This window comes from Crotalus tigris, unplaced genomic scaffold (genome assembly GCF_016545835.1).
Source record: "Crotalus tigris isolate CLP2741 ecotype Arizona unplaced genomic scaffold, ASM1654583v1 scf7180000023617.9722795, whole genome shotgun sequence".
In the NCBI taxonomy this organism is placed as follows: domain Eukaryota; kingdom Metazoa; phylum Chordata; class Lepidosauria; order Squamata; family Viperidae; genus Crotalus; species Crotalus tigris.
This window is the reverse complement of record NW_024100081.1, coordinates 4,273,210-4,289,919: the sequence shown is the minus strand read 5'-3', so window position 1 is coordinate 4,289,919 and position 16,710 is coordinate 4,273,210. Positions and strand designations below refer to the sequence as shown.

General features: G+C 35.7%; 1 protein-coding gene across 1 annotated transcript in view; it reads right to left on the bottom strand.

Moving 5' to 3' along the window:
• Nucleotides 1-16,710, bottom strand: part of SLC26A8 (solute carrier family 26 member 8) — a 42,029-nt gene that overhangs the window by 1,233 nt on the left and 24,086 nt on the right. The window contains exons 10-19 of the mRNA XM_039319942.1: nt 16,300-16,413; nt 13,517-13,594; nt 11,517-11,612; nt 9,039-9,145; nt 6,243-6,312; nt 4,852-4,944; nt 4,637-4,771; nt 1,648-1,974; nt 420-474; nt 90-283 (exon numbers count right to left, since the gene is read on the bottom strand). Coding sequence (XP_039175876.1) covers nt 90-283; nt 420-474; nt 1,648-1,974; nt 4,637-4,771; nt 4,852-4,944; nt 6,243-6,312; nt 9,039-9,145; nt 11,517-11,612; nt 13,517-13,594; nt 16,300-16,413 — 1,269 coding nt within the window. The remainder of the gene's footprint in view (nt 1-89; nt 284-419; nt 475-1,647; nt 1,975-4,636; nt 4,772-4,851; nt 4,945-6,242; nt 6,313-9,038; nt 9,146-11,516; nt 11,613-13,516; nt 13,595-16,299; nt 16,414-16,710) is intronic.

Below are 16,710 nucleotides of genomic sequence, written 5' to 3'. Positions count from 1 at the left end.
CCCTTGTAAGTATAATACAGCAATAGCTCATAAACAAAGGCTTTTCAGTATTAATCATATGGTACATTTATCATGAACCTTCATTATACCTTTTCATCATCTAAATGTACTTCTGCCATCATGTCCTCAGGAGCTGCATTTTGGGTTTCCACCGGAACAATCTCTTCCAAAAGAGTGGGCTCCACAGCAAAGAGTATGGCATCATGAAGAGTAGGAAAGAACCGGGCTTTAGTAACACATTGGTCAAAGAAATCACGATTTTCAAAAGTTTTTATTACAGTGGCTGTGAGATAAAAAGGCAGAAATATTACATGCAGTTGTATGATTTTTTTTAAAAAAGAGGGATTTATTTATTTATTTTACAGTTCACGCTATAGCCACAAATGCTGCATATAGGGAATTAATATGCCTATACTCACAATGGCAGGCAGCTATCAGGATTGAGATTCCAATGTTCTGAAAGATATGACAGAGCTATAAAAGGAAGCCATTATATGATAATTATTAATCATTTGACTTTCAGACTGAAACAGTTTGATAACAGAGCTTTTCCAAGCTGATAATAGGGACCAAGTCTGTTAGAGTTCCCAATTAGCATAGCCCTATGGCTGGGATTTTTCTTTTGCAGATTATCAGCTCAAAAATCTGGTTACGTTGTGCCCTTTATAATTGGGGGAGTTATATAAATTCTTATCTCTCTTTGGTAAACAATGTCATGTATGGGATGTCCAGAAATAATGCATCTATCTTACATTTCTAAGGCAAATATGTTTTTGCTATAACCTAGTTCACTTGGCAAATATATCTCAGGACAGCTTATCTCATAATAACAGCCCAACCCCTCATATTAAATTATTAATATTTATTGATAGTAAAATACAGCAGTTGATTACTAAATATCCATGTAACTCTACTGACAGTTCAAATAGAAGTAGTGTGGGTAAAATGGTGAAAATGTTTGCTTAACAGTATGTCTTTAAAAAGCAAATATATTTTTCATGAAAACTTGAGGCAGATCTATGTGGTGAAGGTGACTGGCTTCATAACCAGTCTAGCTAGTAGAAGGAATTGGATGTTCCTGTGGTTGATTTCCTATGGTGTATTGGGTTATTGATGAGGTAAATAACACTCAATCAAGGTCATATATTTTTCTAATCAAAAAGGAATCAATGTAGATCTGTCCTGGATTAGCTACTCAAATTATATATTAGGTACACATCTGTACTCATATTTGGATAAACTGTACTGTGTGCTTCCTGCATGAAATGTATCACAACTTTTGCTTTATGCTGACATGAGTATTACGGCCAGAATTTTATACTCTGTGATATCTAAACAGGAAAATTCATTCCACTGTGAGGCTTCTATTTTGTAGAGAAAATAAACCAATTGAAATTCATGTCAGAAGGTTGGCTAATGTTGAAAACCAGGTTTATAAAAATAACCACAACAAGAAGAAAGAAACACTCTGATTTATGTTTTCCTGTTATATGTATATATCTATATTAATTTCCTTTTTCTTTTAATCTCAGATGAATGCTTTTTGCTTAAGCTATAATAGTTTTTTACCTTTATAATAGTAGTAAGCAATTAATGAAAATCAAAGTTTTAGATTAATGAAATTATAAAACAATACAACAGACTTACCTCCCGTAATAAACAAGAAGCTTGTAAATCAACAAAGTGCACCATGCTAAAGTCTAAAACAATAGTGTGAATCCTATGCATTACATCCTCTGAGTCCAGTGTATACAACTGAGTTGTAGACCTTGTTAAACGAGGGTCTGATGAAAACCACATTTTATTCAGATCTGGCTCCCTCTTTGCAAAGCTATATGCCCTTTCTCTTGCTGGAGATTGGAAGTATTGTATATCAGAAGGGTCTCTTGTCCAGCGTACCAAGGCCAAAGAAGAAGCAGAGAATGATTCATTAGCAATATGAACTCGCTTTAGAAGTTTCTCTCTATAGGGTACCTAGAATTCAAGAGAGATAGAAATTCTAGAAGCGAATAGGGTGACACTGAAAGCTATTTTATATTTCCTATTGCTCTTTACAGACTCATCATTTTCATATGCTTAAACTTTGGGCCACTCTCAATTTAATGTCATATTTATCATTTCACTTACAAGAATTCTCAGAGTTCTCCCTTAGATATTGGAGAAAGGGTCTTAATTTTGGGGAGGCTTCCTTATCACCAAAAAGAAATTTTGGTGACAGGAAGGTTAAGGGAAAAAAAGTGAAATAGTAAGGGGTAAGATGGGAAGGATTAATTGAAGTCTTTCCAGTCCTCTGTCATGCCAAGATCATGTGAAGTGTTAATACCACTTTACAATTCCTTGGTAAGGCCACACTTGGAATACTGCATCCAGTTTGGATCACCACGATGTAAAAAAGATGTTGAGACTCTAGAAAGAGTATAGAGAAGAGCAACAAAGATGATTAGGAGACTGGAGGCTAAAACATATAAGGAACGGTTGCTGGAATTGGGTATGTCTGGTTTAATGAAGAGAAGGACGAGGGGGAGCATGATGGCAGTATTCCAATATCTCAGGGGCTGCCACAAAGAAGAGGGAGTCAAGCTATTTTCCAAAGCACCTGAAGGCAGGACAAGAAGCAACGGATGGAAACTAATCAAGGAGAAAAGCAACCTAGAACTAAGGAGAAACTTCCTGACAGTTAGAACAATTAACCAGTGGAACAACCTGCCTCCAGAAGCAGTGAATGCTCCAACACTGGAAGTTTTTACGAAGAGACTGGACAGCCATTTGTCCGAAATGATATAGGGTTTCCTGCCTGAGAAGGGGGTTGGATTAGATGACCTCCAAGGTCCCTTCCATCATCATCATCATCATTACTACTACTACTACTACTACTACTACTACTACTACTACTACTACTACTACTATTATGTTCCTGATTGGAGAAAGAATTTACAGGAGCCATTGAGTGATTCATACTAATTCCATTCTACTGAGAAATAATTTTTAGAAGTGGGCAGGGAAGGTCTTTTGCTTGCTGGTCCATCCCTGCCAGACTACTAAAGTTATGATCTTCCTTTCACATTCCACATACCATGGAAAAGTGGTAGGTTTGCTTTGGAGATCATTAGCAAAATCACACTTTAGGCAACGTATGAGTTATTATATGGAGGAAAAAGTAGGCTAAATTCATTTTTCGTATTCCCTACATAGATGGAGGGAAGGAGGAAAAGAGGGTCAGAATTAGTTGGGGGTTTGAATGTGCTCTGTTTGAATTGTTTTAACATGTATGGGGGGAGAGGGGAAGAGAAGGATTGGGTGCCCTATTGGTGCTTAGAGCAGTTGGTACTAAAATGCTAGAGTCCCAACTTCTCTTTCCAGGGGTGTGTGGTGAGGATACTGGGGGGTTCCCAGTCCCAGGTCTTCAGGGCCTTGTTTTAGAGGATGGGGCTATTATTGGGGATTGGGGAGGTGTTAAGCCATAACATTATGGTGGTATTGGTCAGGAGGAGATATGGTGGAGCTGCCCTCAGGGACAGCTGCCTTCTGCAACTCAGGTCTTTGATCTCAATCCTAATGCCCTATCAGTGGACTGTCAGCGGCCTGGCCTCTGGCTACTGGTACTGAATACCACGTTGGTCTGTATTAAGGCCTTCCTCATCCATGGTTTGATTGTTGATAAAAGAGTCAACCTGGCATATATTGCATCATCTTGTGCACCAGTTGTACCTGTTCCTGGATTGGCAGGCCCTGCTTACAGACTTCAGACTTCTCCAGCTCATTCTACTACTTACATTATTCATGACCTAGTCACCTCCAGATTGGGCTACTGCAGTGTACTTTATATGGGGCTGCCTTTGAAGAGTATCCAAAAGCTTCAGCTAGTAGAGAATGTAGCACCAGGGACAATTATTGCACTCCTAGAATAGCACATCTTATGCCTCTGTCTCATGAGCTGCATTGGTTGCCGGTTTGCTTCCAGATCCAAATCAAGGGGCTGATTTTAAATTTTAAAGCTCTTCGTGGCATGGGACCAGCTTATCTGAGGAACCACATCTCCCCAGTTATATCAACCTACCCCACTAGATCTGGCAGAGAAGAACTGCTGCGGGTATCATCAGCTAGGGACCTACCTTTAGTGGATCCCAGGAGATGCGCCTTCCCTACTGTTGCACTCGACTTATGGTTGTTCTTCCCAAGATTGTATTAGATTAGCTCCATCCCTTTTGACATTCTATAAGTCCCTAAAGACCTGGTCATGTTATCAGGTTTGGGATTCCTAGGGAACTGGAGATATGGTTAGATGGCTCCATCGCTGGGGTGACCATTTTATTCTCGCTCCTTTTTTAAAGTTTGTATATTTGTTTTTATACTATTTATCTTTTTAATGTGGATTGTTAGAATTTATACCTATTGTTTTATATTTGCTGCTTTATTTGACTTGTACACCACCCACGGTCACTTTTTGTGACATGGGCAGCTATACAAATTTGATAAGTAAATAAATTAAAAAAAACTATTTTACAGCCTATGGCTGAAGGCTGTATGTGTAAGAAAATGTAAGAAAGTTGAAAGCATTTTTGTTAATGCTGTTTATCTAAGAATCAATAAAGGTTTTGAATAAACATGTACATGCACACAAAGAAATGCCTCTGACCCTGGGTATCGGCTCAGGTGGATCACAAATACAGGCGCAGTTTAAGTCTTTGTTCTGTCCTGTCATACTGGACATACTGATTGAGGTCAAGGCTCGTATCTCATTTTCATCCAGAGGCACTGCCTTCATATCCATCTGAAACAGAGAGATGGTTAGACTGCTGTTTTTGGGTGTGCAGAGCTTCCGAGCTACTTCATTGGAAGTGGATAATTTACCTTTCTCAAAATGTACTTTTTGAAATGTTTCATGTTTGCAAATGAGATAGAAGCACAGCACTGGAATATTTTCACACCCTGAATCTCTATGGCCTAAAAAACAAACAAAATAAACCTCTTTAGATGCAGAGCCTTTTCAAAATATTACCAAATGGTGTGGATGTTTTTTGGAATTTCAACCAATAGTGTGTATTCTCAAGCTTTTTTATTTGATTATTGAACATAATGGATATTATCTTATTATCTCCTTCTTGAAGGTACAAGAGGGCAATTTGACTAAGGATATGTGCTTGGAAACACACACAGAGAGACCCATACACAAACACACAGAAACACTCTTGTCCCTGCTAGGGAAAAAACAACAATGAAATTATGAACCGCTGACTCTAGAAATTCTCTAATAGAATTTTATTACAGAAAGAGAAAGATAATATTTTAACAAGTATCTTAACAGGTATTTTAAGATTTAAGTAAGTAACTATTTTAACAGTTTTATTGAAATTATTTGCTAATGAAATAGCAAAAGCAATAGCACTTTTCTTATATACCACTTCACAGTACTTTACAGCCCTCTCTAAGTGGTTTACAGAATCAGCATATTATCCCCAACAATCTGGGTCCTCATTATATCGGAAGGGTGGAAGGCTGAGTCAACCTTGAGTCTTGAAATGGAAGTTTGTATAGAAAATCAATTTGCACTTTTAACATAATCTAATACCAGGTACATTTAGGCACATAAAACAGCACTTAGATAATGCATAAATCAAATACAATTAGCATTCATAAAATATATTTTCATGGCTGATATTAGGTTAAGAAGTTGATGGGAAGTTGTGCACATTACAACCATTAATTATAGTCTGTTAATTATAGTCTGTTTTTTCAGTATGGATGCCAATAATTTTGCTTTATGAAAGTTGTCATTTCTTTACCATTCATAATCCTGATAATTATATATAATGCCCTAACAAAATAGGAGTCAAGGCTCAGTTAGTGGCTAAAAAACTCCAGCTTAGCTTGATGGACTTATCTGAATGGCAGAGCTGGAATGCAGAGAATATACACAAACATCTGTCATAAGTGAACATTGTGAACTGTGGAGATAAGAGGAAATCCATGTCTTGTCTTGAAATCGTGCAAAAGATTTACAATGCACTTGGGTATACAGTAAATTCTAAGCTACTTTTCCTGCTCACTCAGAGACTGTCAAGTATTATGGGTATCATTTGATGAAATGCAGTTAAAATAGTTTCTAATCATGTTCATCACTATCTCAGGGTGAGCCTGACACAATCATTTCTGAAATTAATTTATCTGGACCTGTCAGCTCTTGCTATGCTGGTGATGGAAAATAGCAAAAAAAAAAAGCACATATTTTATCTTCCTCTTACCTCACTGTAGTCAGAGAATCTGCGATAAATATTTGTGTTTGGAATCTGACCCAATGTCATTATCTTCATTCTGAAACAAGGTATAAATTGGATCTATTTTCTCTTTAGAAATATAATAAAACCAATGGATCAAAATTTGCCAACCTATTTCGCCCTGGAAATATGTCCAAAATATTTTTCTTAGAGAATAAGGAGAAACAATGATAAACACAAATTGTGTGTATATATATATAATGTTATCCTCATCTAGATGAAGTGTAGACTCCTTTGTATTATATTTCTCACTTTTATATCTATATTAATGAAAAAAGCTCATTTTATGAAATATAAAGAAGCCTTGCTACTGCAGAAAAGAAAATATATTGTTGTTGGTTTGACACTGAAAGATTCTGCATTAGGTTATTAGCATTCACTGGTGTTGATTATTTCTTTTAAAGATCTGCATATCGTACAAGAAACTTGACAAACAATGATGTATGGGACTGCTTAGTACCCCTGTTGCTACATGCTGTTTTGATACTTGTTCCAAGTACAGTAATTTGTCACAAAGTATAATAATCCTGCAGCTAATTATTCTAACAAATGAGAATGGAGTAGAAATTGGGAACTGGATTAGATACATGTATGACTGCCCTGGCAAGTTCTGTGGAGTCAGCGGTGCAATATTACTTCACTTGATCTTGAAACTATCCCTCTGTTGATGTAAGCTAGGATTGCATTAACTTTTTTTGGCAGCTGCAGGATACTACTGACTCATACTTAAATGGTGGTCTACTAGAACACTTAGATTACAGTTGCTACTGTTAAGCCAGATACTGCCTATTCTTATATCTGTGCATTTGGTTTTTCTCCCCTATGTGTAGACCCTTATTTTTCTCACCACTCTATTGCATTTTATTGGCTAGGGCCCAGTGTTCAAGTCTGTCAAGTGATGCATATATAATAAAAATGCAGCATATATTTTTAATACAATATAGAATTCTGGTAGTGGGAGGAATTTAAAGTCTCATTAACAGATGAGACTTTGTTCCAAAGTTCCCCCAGTAAATGGTTCTTGTTATAGGCTGCCATCAATCAGCCCCAACACCTTCTAGCTTTCCAAACAGGAACTTTTTGTTCTTTCGATCAAGAGTTTCTTCTAGAAAAACAGGACTAAAAGTACATTGGAACTTCCTGCCCAAACACCAGAAAAACAAAACTTAACAAAACTGGTGTAAATAGTCCTGGATTTACGACTGGCCATTTATCACTGTTTAAAGTTCTGACAGCCATGGAATGGGTGCATTATAGCCGGTAAACAATCTCCAGCCCTCATAAATGGTTGTGCTGCCCCTCCCAATCATGTGATCACATGTCAGGAGGGTCAACATTACAACCTCTGGACATGCAATGTTCTGCAGTGATGTGACGGCTATTCACAATGCTTTCTGCAATGTTTCCAGCAAAAAAATGCCCATTCATATGAATGGGTTTGCTTAATAACCACTATGTTTGCTTAACAACCACCACAAAAAAAGACTGGAAAATTACTTTTGGTTATGTGGGTGCCTCAATTTACGACTGTAACGACTTACCACCAGCTTTCTGGATATGATTGTAAGTCAAGGACTACCTGTATCTGTTCTGAAATACACAGACTTACATATGGGTTATGTTTTAATGAGAAATGTACTTATTTACCCAACAGACCCAGAATTCTAGGTATGAAAAAGGAACATATTGGAAAAAGAAAATATAGGGAAAGCACTGGAAGGCAGCAATCATCAGTTAAAGGAGTCTCTTATTACCACCTGGAATAAGGTTTTAGGTTTTATTATATGTTCAGAGTTCATTATAGAGAGGGCAGCTGAAGAAAGAGAGTCTGAGCATCCTATTTAGATGCTGTTTCCTTTTTATTTGTTCTCTAATTTCTCAATTTCATAGAATGCAAACGATAAGGGAAAGCCAGCATTTTGGGGCAGATGTTTCTTACAATATCTAATCAAGCAAAATGCTCCATCTCAAATGTCCTGACGATAGTGAGCAAGTCAGAAAGGATCCAGCAGTTAAAGCAACCCACCTAACAACTTTGGTAGAAAGATACAAGCACAGTGTAGCTTTTACAGCTCTAGTTTTATATAAATGGGATTATACAGGACACATTTTTTGGGAAGGCAAGGTCTTTTAACATAAAATAAAATAGCTTAGAGCAAATATGTTAATTATTTCTGGGGTAATGTTTGGTATAAATTCCATCTATTTTTCATATAGCCACAGAGCAGAGAGAGAGAAAGAAAGAACAGGTGTTAGAAGAAGGGCATGAAATGTAAGAAAGGATTCAGGGGGAAAAAAACCAAGGATACTATCTTCTCAACTTCCTAGTGTTATAGAGCAAAATCAGATGTTAACATAAGTTACTATCAAGTCATTATATTGAATTATTAATGTCAGTTTTTCAAATACGTTTTCAAACATGCAAGATTTTCAAGGAAGTATGTGTTAGTATATAAACCAATATAAGAGGTCTCTCTTAAAATCATTTGGATAAAAAATGGGACAGGAATGGCACTGAGCAACTAATATTACTCCATCTGATAAAAGAGATCCAGAATTAAAACATTTCCAACAAATGGCAGATTATTATTTGCTTGATGATGGAGGGGAAACTTCATTAAGTATTTGGTTTTGTTACTAAGTTATTGTTATCATCAAATATTTTTTCTTAAAGTTCAAGTCAGCTTACAGTAGAAGGATCAGAAAGCATTAACATTAGAACTTGTCATGTGGAGTAGGACAACAATATGGTAGGAGAAATACCTGTGCGCTCTGACACTTATTATAAAAAAGGCAAATCCCAAAGAAATTCCTAAGCCAATATCCAGACCAAGGCAGAGGACAACTAGAAAGGTCACAATCCAAATTCCCTTTAAAAGATGAAAACAGGAACATTATTATTAATAATTTAGCAATCATAATTTAAATACCCATAACTCTAAAGCAAAATACTTTGTTGGTATGATAAAGACCTTGCAGTTTAACTGTAACAGTTATTCTAAGAAGGATTATAACTTGTACCACAATACACATAGACAGCTCCAAACAAAATACAGTATGTATCACATTAAGAAAAGCCAAATTATATACATATTTTAAAAAGAGGCAAGGAAATCTACAAAACATAGCCCAAGGAAAATACTCTCCTTATTCACCCTGACCTCTCTAGCACTCCCGGGAAGCATCATAGCTTTGGAACTTAAGTTTGTATCTTTTTTTTCTCTCAGAAGGTGAACATATTTCTAAACAGAGCATTGTACTACTGTGCCCAGATGTTTTATGGACTCTATGTGAGATGTAGAGATATTAATGAGAATATACCATGCTAAATGTCCATTGTCTGATTTTTAAAAGTTAAAGCAATATCAAAAAATTAAGATAGGGCAGGGAGCCTTGTGACTCTCAAGAAAGATGTCTCATGGACACCATTGGGAACATATTCTTAAGGAGTAGTTCCCACTGCAGTTCTGCTCCACTAAAGCATGCCTCAGGGACTAGAGCATTCACATGGAGGCACAGGGTCCTTTTGATTAGCCAGAACTTGGTTTCTCCTGCTAGATGAATAGTGTTTTCTGTACAATAAATACTCTCACAATTTCTGTGAGAGTATTTATAAGAGGTTGGATATAAGAGGTTCTGGGATTTTATTTCCCGTGGCTTCAGCATAAGCAATGGTCACTTGTGAAGTTAAAGCTTAGTGGTAAAAAGCAAAAAGCATTTTGCTCATAGCTAATGTTCTAATTCATTTATTTGGAGGTATCACTTTCTAAGAGACTGATATGGAGACAGTTTTTGTTAAGATAGCTCTTTGCTATCACTGGAGTATTTTGGTCAAGGCAATGATGAATAGAACTATAAAGTAGATCTCATGAAGTTGTGAGATCCATCAACTTCCTCAATGGGGATGCTATCTTGTTAAGCAAGGCTAACAACTAAGGCTGGAGATTCAAAAAGTTGAAGAAATTCTGCTCAAATTAATGCTGCAATGATATTGCGGTGGTCTAAACCAGTGGTTCCTAACCTTTTTGAACGAATCGCCCCCCTTGAGCCAATGAGAAAGTTGTCATCGCCCCCTCCCCCAACATAACCTCTCAATCACAACATAGGAAATGTTTATGCAAACACTTGCTTTGTTTTCTTTAAAATTGTCATCAGGACATATCAATGCAAATAATTTATTTCCAGTCTTTTTCCCATATCTGAACTGTGTGAAAAATTTTGGTGCCACCCATCACTTTATTCCCAAACTTCGTGATACATGTATTTCATTATTATCTTATTTATTCAAGACACTTAAATGTAATGACCACTGAAAACAAAATTCAATTGCAAGAAAGGGAAATGCCCGAAAAGAAAAACAGTAATATTTAATGATTGAATTACAAGTGAAATTTAAGACGCAAAAAGAAATATAAAAAGGGTAGAGGCTGCTGCACAACACGCATGAAGATAAGCAATGCGTATTCACATATGTATGGTGTTCTGTACTGAAGCTAGCTGGAGGAACATTTAGCGAGCGATCTGATGTTTTTGTATGACAGATATACAGCGATTCACTGTATGAAAAAGTCTCAAAAGTATCCCCAAAACTTCTCGCTCCATCGCTCCTATATCGCCCCCTCTTCATTCCTTCGCCCCCACGTCGCCCCTTTTTGTTCCATAGCCCCCCTGAAAAATGAAATCGCCCCCTGGGGGGCGATATCGCCCAGGTTAAGAACCACTGGTCTAAACTACTGTGTGTTGCAGTCGCAATATGCAATGGGTCTTAACTGAAATACAAAAATGTCAACAACTAACTTAAAAATCAAGGATATATCTTCCAATAGCTATTGAGCCTAGAGCTGTCTCAGTAAGCTGGAATCTTCAGATAGATTTCAGACATAAATTTTAAGTATTAATACACATATTGTAATATCCTCTACAAACATACTTAAAATATTTATCATTGAAGAAAGTACACAGTGAAAAACCAATTAACCTGCTCACCTTTGGTGCCACAATTTTGATCTAATCTGGGGCACCTGAAAGGTTTTTCTTTTCTTTTCTTCTTCCTACTTCTGTCTTTATAAAACTGTATATTTAACCACTATTATCTTACCTAATTTTGTCACAAATCCATTCTCTTGACTCCAAGTTACAGGGTATTTAGCATACTGGCTCTGTCCAATGGTATGCTAATTAATCTGCTATTTGGTTTAATCTGACTGCCTAGCATTGTTGCATAGATCATGCAAAACTTACAAAGTCATATTTATCTTGTTTCCACAGGTAAGGGACATCCATAAATTTTTCAAGAAATGGGAACATGTTGACAAGTACAATGGCAGCCAGAACAGCCTAGGTAAATAAAAAAATGATACTGTTGCCAATTCTAGATATTATACAAATATATATAACATTCTAAATGGTATAATAGCAATTAAAATATTTCCATAGAAGTTAACAGCTTGATTAGCTAGCAGAATCATGGTGTTATATATGTTTGCAAAAATTTAGATCTTATCATTATAGTTACATATTCTAATTTTCCAGAATTAGGTGACCTCCAAGTGCCAAGTTCTTGAAGAAGTCCTTCATCTATTATTATTATTATTATTATTATTATTATTATTATTATTATTATTATTATTATTATTATTATGAATGAGTAATTTACAATTAGATTCACAGTTAAGACTTGTGAAAACTTAATAATTCAAGCCTTAACCAAGAACCTAAGACTTATTCAGGTGGCATCTAAGAATATAAACAGTTCTAGGCAGGATTTTTTTTTTGTAAAATTAGGGTGTTCAGGTTTTATACATTCAATATTTTCAGATATTGAAGAAGTCCTTTAGGTAGCATTCCAAGGATTCCAGTCACCATTGGTAATAATTGCAAAGAGCAGTTTTACTTGGAACAACTTACATCCTGTGATGATACATCAGACATCAATATCTTCCTATCCCACATCCTTGGGAAGGACATGCTAGGTGGATAAAAATGCCAAATCCAATCTAAACATCTGGCTGAGTATGATGGACCATAATCATATATTATTATAATAGTTCATTGCATAGTCAGCCAGATTTTTAGACTGGATTTTATCTTTTATCCACTTACTGAGTCCTTTTCAAGAATCAGGGAGAGGCAGATACTGTTATTTAATAATATTAAAGGTATCGTTGTAGGATGTAAGCTGTTCCATTGCCTTTTGCAATTGATTGCACCAGAAGGCAAGACAAGAACCAAAGGATGGAAGCTAATGAAGGAGAGGAGCAACCTGGAATTAAGGAGAAACTTCCTAACAGTGAGAAAAATTAACCAGTGGAACAAATAAACGATCTTTTCTGTAATAAAAAGGGAGTTCTTTGGATAAAAATAAAAATGCACAACAAATTTATGTAATTAACCATTAAATCTTACTTTAAAATTTAGTAAATAGGCATAGGAATTTCCACCACATAAACAAAACTTTATAAAGGTCATAGACCAAATTCAGTGAAAGTTTCAGACAGATAAACATTTATACTCTTAGTATACTCCCAATATCTATCAGTATCTCTAAAACAGATACTTTAGATAGCAGCTATGTAGATAATATGGGAATCTCAGATACAATTAATATAGTTAATACAATTAATATAAATTGTATTTGTTTGACTAGGTATATTTTTTAGCATCAGCCAAAGAAACCTTTCTCTCGCTTTGGAATAAATTTATAACAAAACAGTAAAAAACATAGAAAACCAAGTTCCCTAGATTCAGTGTGATCTGAGCCACAGAGGCATAATTTCTACAGACAATGGGACCTTTACCGAATCTGTTTTCCAAGACTGCCAAGGGGAGAGAAGCAAGAAGGTCCATTGATAGTTATAGTAGATTTAAAAGGGATGAATCATTTTTTAAATCCAAAACAATGAGCTATTTGGAAATAGCTCAGACATATGTCTCCTTAATTCACTGAACAATACGAAAGAGGAGGAAATACAGTACAATCATACAAACAAGATTTTGTTATTATAGTTAAATTCAATAAAAGTAATTTTAATTTTACTGTGGAGTTAAAAGTTAGGACATTTCCTGGTCTGTTCCACCTAGTGGATCTGACATCTTAAGAATTTTGCAGCTCATAAAAAAAAATCCCCCAGTGATATAGAATGAATGTATATTCTGATGACTTAGGTTTCTAAAGAGAACAATATTCCTTTCCAGCACAACATTTATATATCCAAGTTATTCATATTTTCACTTTAACTTACATTTGGAAGGGACTGGAAGTAATACCCCAATTTTAATCCTGTCACCAGCATTAAGGAAATTCCAATCAGAGCTGCAAGCTAAATTTTTGTTTTAAAAAAATGGCATTAGAATGTTAATCTGATGTTGATAATTCTTTCCCATATTTCCTAAGTCAAAACAGTCCACCCAACTCAGTCTATTTTCTTCAGAACATATACAGAATGATATGTACAATGTTGAGTAATATGATGAAATTTCAACTAGCACCACATCAAAAAGATTCTATTAATTTAATTAAAAGATCTACTAAAATGCCTGCCAATTCCTTATTTTGACCTTGGATTCCTAAATCTATTCATGACTTGCCTTCAATAGTGTTTACTGTTTTGAAGTTAGATGATCTTGACTTGGACTCAAGCTCTTTCACTATGCCAGGGATTCTCAGATTTGGAGGTAGGATATCCTACAACTAACTTGGAGGGGAGTGGGGCGATTAACAGATTTTTAAAAATCTAATGAGGCATATTCAGGCAAAACCCATTTTAAACTTTGCTCCCTGTTTTCCCCAAGCAAAGTTTTGGCAGCACTCATGATTTATCTGTATCCTGCCATTTATTTCTTATTTTGTCTGCCCAAGCTAATAGGCGGTAGTGATATATAGATCAAAATGTAATTGTTACCATGTACATTGTGTGTTTATTTTTTAGGTTTATTCATTGGAGAAGAGTGTCACACAATTTCATTTACCATTTTAGAAGGGAGAATACCTCAAATTTTGAGAATTTGATTGAACCAGAAAACCATATCCAGATGCAAAATCCAGGAGACAACAAGATGGCAGATAATACGGAACGATACATTTAACACCATGAAACAATGACATCTGCCTATCTCAGCTCTTTAGGAAGGACTCAATAAGTGGATAAAAATGTTACATCCAATCTAAACAACGGGATTATTAGGCAACAAAACACAATACCAGTAATAATATATAAAGACCAGGAGAAAACATTAGAATGACTTGACAAAAGAAAGCAAAGATGGGGTGCAATTCCAAAACATTTGGAGCACCACTTGTACTCCATCGGCACTGACAAAATCACTATCAGTCAATTGCAAAATGCAACTTCACTTGGAACAGCTTACATATTTGACAATACTTTTAATATTATTAAACAACAACATCTGCAGATCCAAGTCCTTGAGAAGGACTTGATAGGTGGACAGAAATGCCAAATCCAGTCTAAATATGTGGCTGACTATGCAGCCAACCATAGTAATAATAATAATTTATTAAATGTGTATGCTGCTTGACTCCAAGTGACTGGGTGGGTTACAAATTCACTTAAAAACAAGGAATTAACAAAGAAGGCCCAGAGTCACCTTATAGGAGGAATACAAATTTCATAAATAATCTCTAAAAATTACAATCATTAAAGCTTAGTAAACAACATGTTGTCTGGGTTCACATTAATAAATGTGAATACTAAATTAATAATTAATAAAACCTATAAAAATACCGGTTTCAGTTATGTTAAAAAAAGTCATAAATAAATAAATGCAAAATAAAAATAAAGGTGGCAGAAATGGCAAAATCGGAGGAAAACAAAGAAAAAAGAAAAATGGCCTGGACAAAGGGCCAGGTGTTCAGGGGTGTTTGAAACACAAATAAGAGTAAAGGCCATTTGAATCGGGGGGGGAGGGGCTCATTTCAGAAGGAAGGTGCTGCTACAAAGAAGGCCTGTTTTCCAATAGATGCTGTTGTGAAACCAAAGGAACCTGGAGTGCACCAATCTTGCCACATCGGTTCAGCCAGTTTGATAGTGTTAGATTTGGTTGATATTTTCTATAGCTTTTTTCACTACTATCTAATGATTTTCCAGAGTTTACAAACTAGATAGTGTATTTCTTTGTTCAATATTGGATCAATTGCCTCATCCCTTACATACTGAATTGCAAATTCTTAAAACGTCTCTAGGCCACTAGTTCTCAATCTTTTCTTCACCATGGACTCCCTTTAAATACCTTTTGTGGCCATGGACCATGGCCACAGACACCCAAGACTTAACTCAAGATTTAAATCATAACATTTCTTCAAGCCTTCACGGACACTCATGCCCCCCCCCCCCAGGTTGAGAACCATTGCTATTTCTGTTTCTTCATCTATTTCTTCATCTATTATTTAAATGTTTTTAAAAACTGTAACATGTAATTCTTGTTATGTTTTTAACATTTGCCTAGATGGCAATAGTGTACTTGGTCAATGTTTCTTGATTTCAAGGATGCAAATGTTACCAGCCTTGTTTATTTTTTGGATGAGAGACTAAGGAACATCACACTAATGAGTTATGCTGAGAAGTCAAAAAGACATCTTGACAGAGAACAAGTGTAAAACATTGCCAAGAAAACATGTCAATGAAGTTACCAGGACTTGAGCTTGATCTGAAGGAGAGTTCACCTATTCTTCTGGCTTAAATACAATTATATTTTATAATAATGCTAATCAAAATTTATGGTGGGTTAATTTGCAAACATGTAACTAAAGAAGCCTAATGGAGTTAAAAATATTTCTGCCCAAGACTGCTGATGCAGACAACATCTCCACTGGGACTGATAATAATGCACCTAGGGCAGCCTTTGACGTGACAATGCAAATTTTCAAATGCTGTAGTTATTTAATCATTTGCTCATGCTATCAAACTCTGTAAAGCACCCCCTTTGCATGGTTCAAACAACAGAGAAAACCATGTTCTAACAAATACACCTAAATCAGTATCTGAAACAAGCACTGGATCTAACTCACCTGTGTTTTTCCACCAGTCTTCTCCTGAATAACAGTTGTAGAAATTGCACAGCTGACAGAAAAAGTCTTAAAAAATGAACTGAAGACATTGCATAGACCAATTGCTATTAAATCCTGTACATGATAAATAAAGATAAACTGACTGATATTCAGATTACTGTACTGTGAAACATACAGTATGTATTACAAATAGTTTCCACTAGAAAAAATCAGGATGACAAACTTCAAAATATCAATATATTCTTATCATTTGTAACCAAAAGGTGTTGCTGTTTTAGGGAGACATTCAGTCATTACAGTTAATGTATCTCTTAAATCATTTTTTTTCTTTTTGGAAAAATGGCTCCTATTGCTTTCTTGAATATGCTTATATTTGAACAATGCCTGGAGCACTCAGAGAAGTCCACAGGG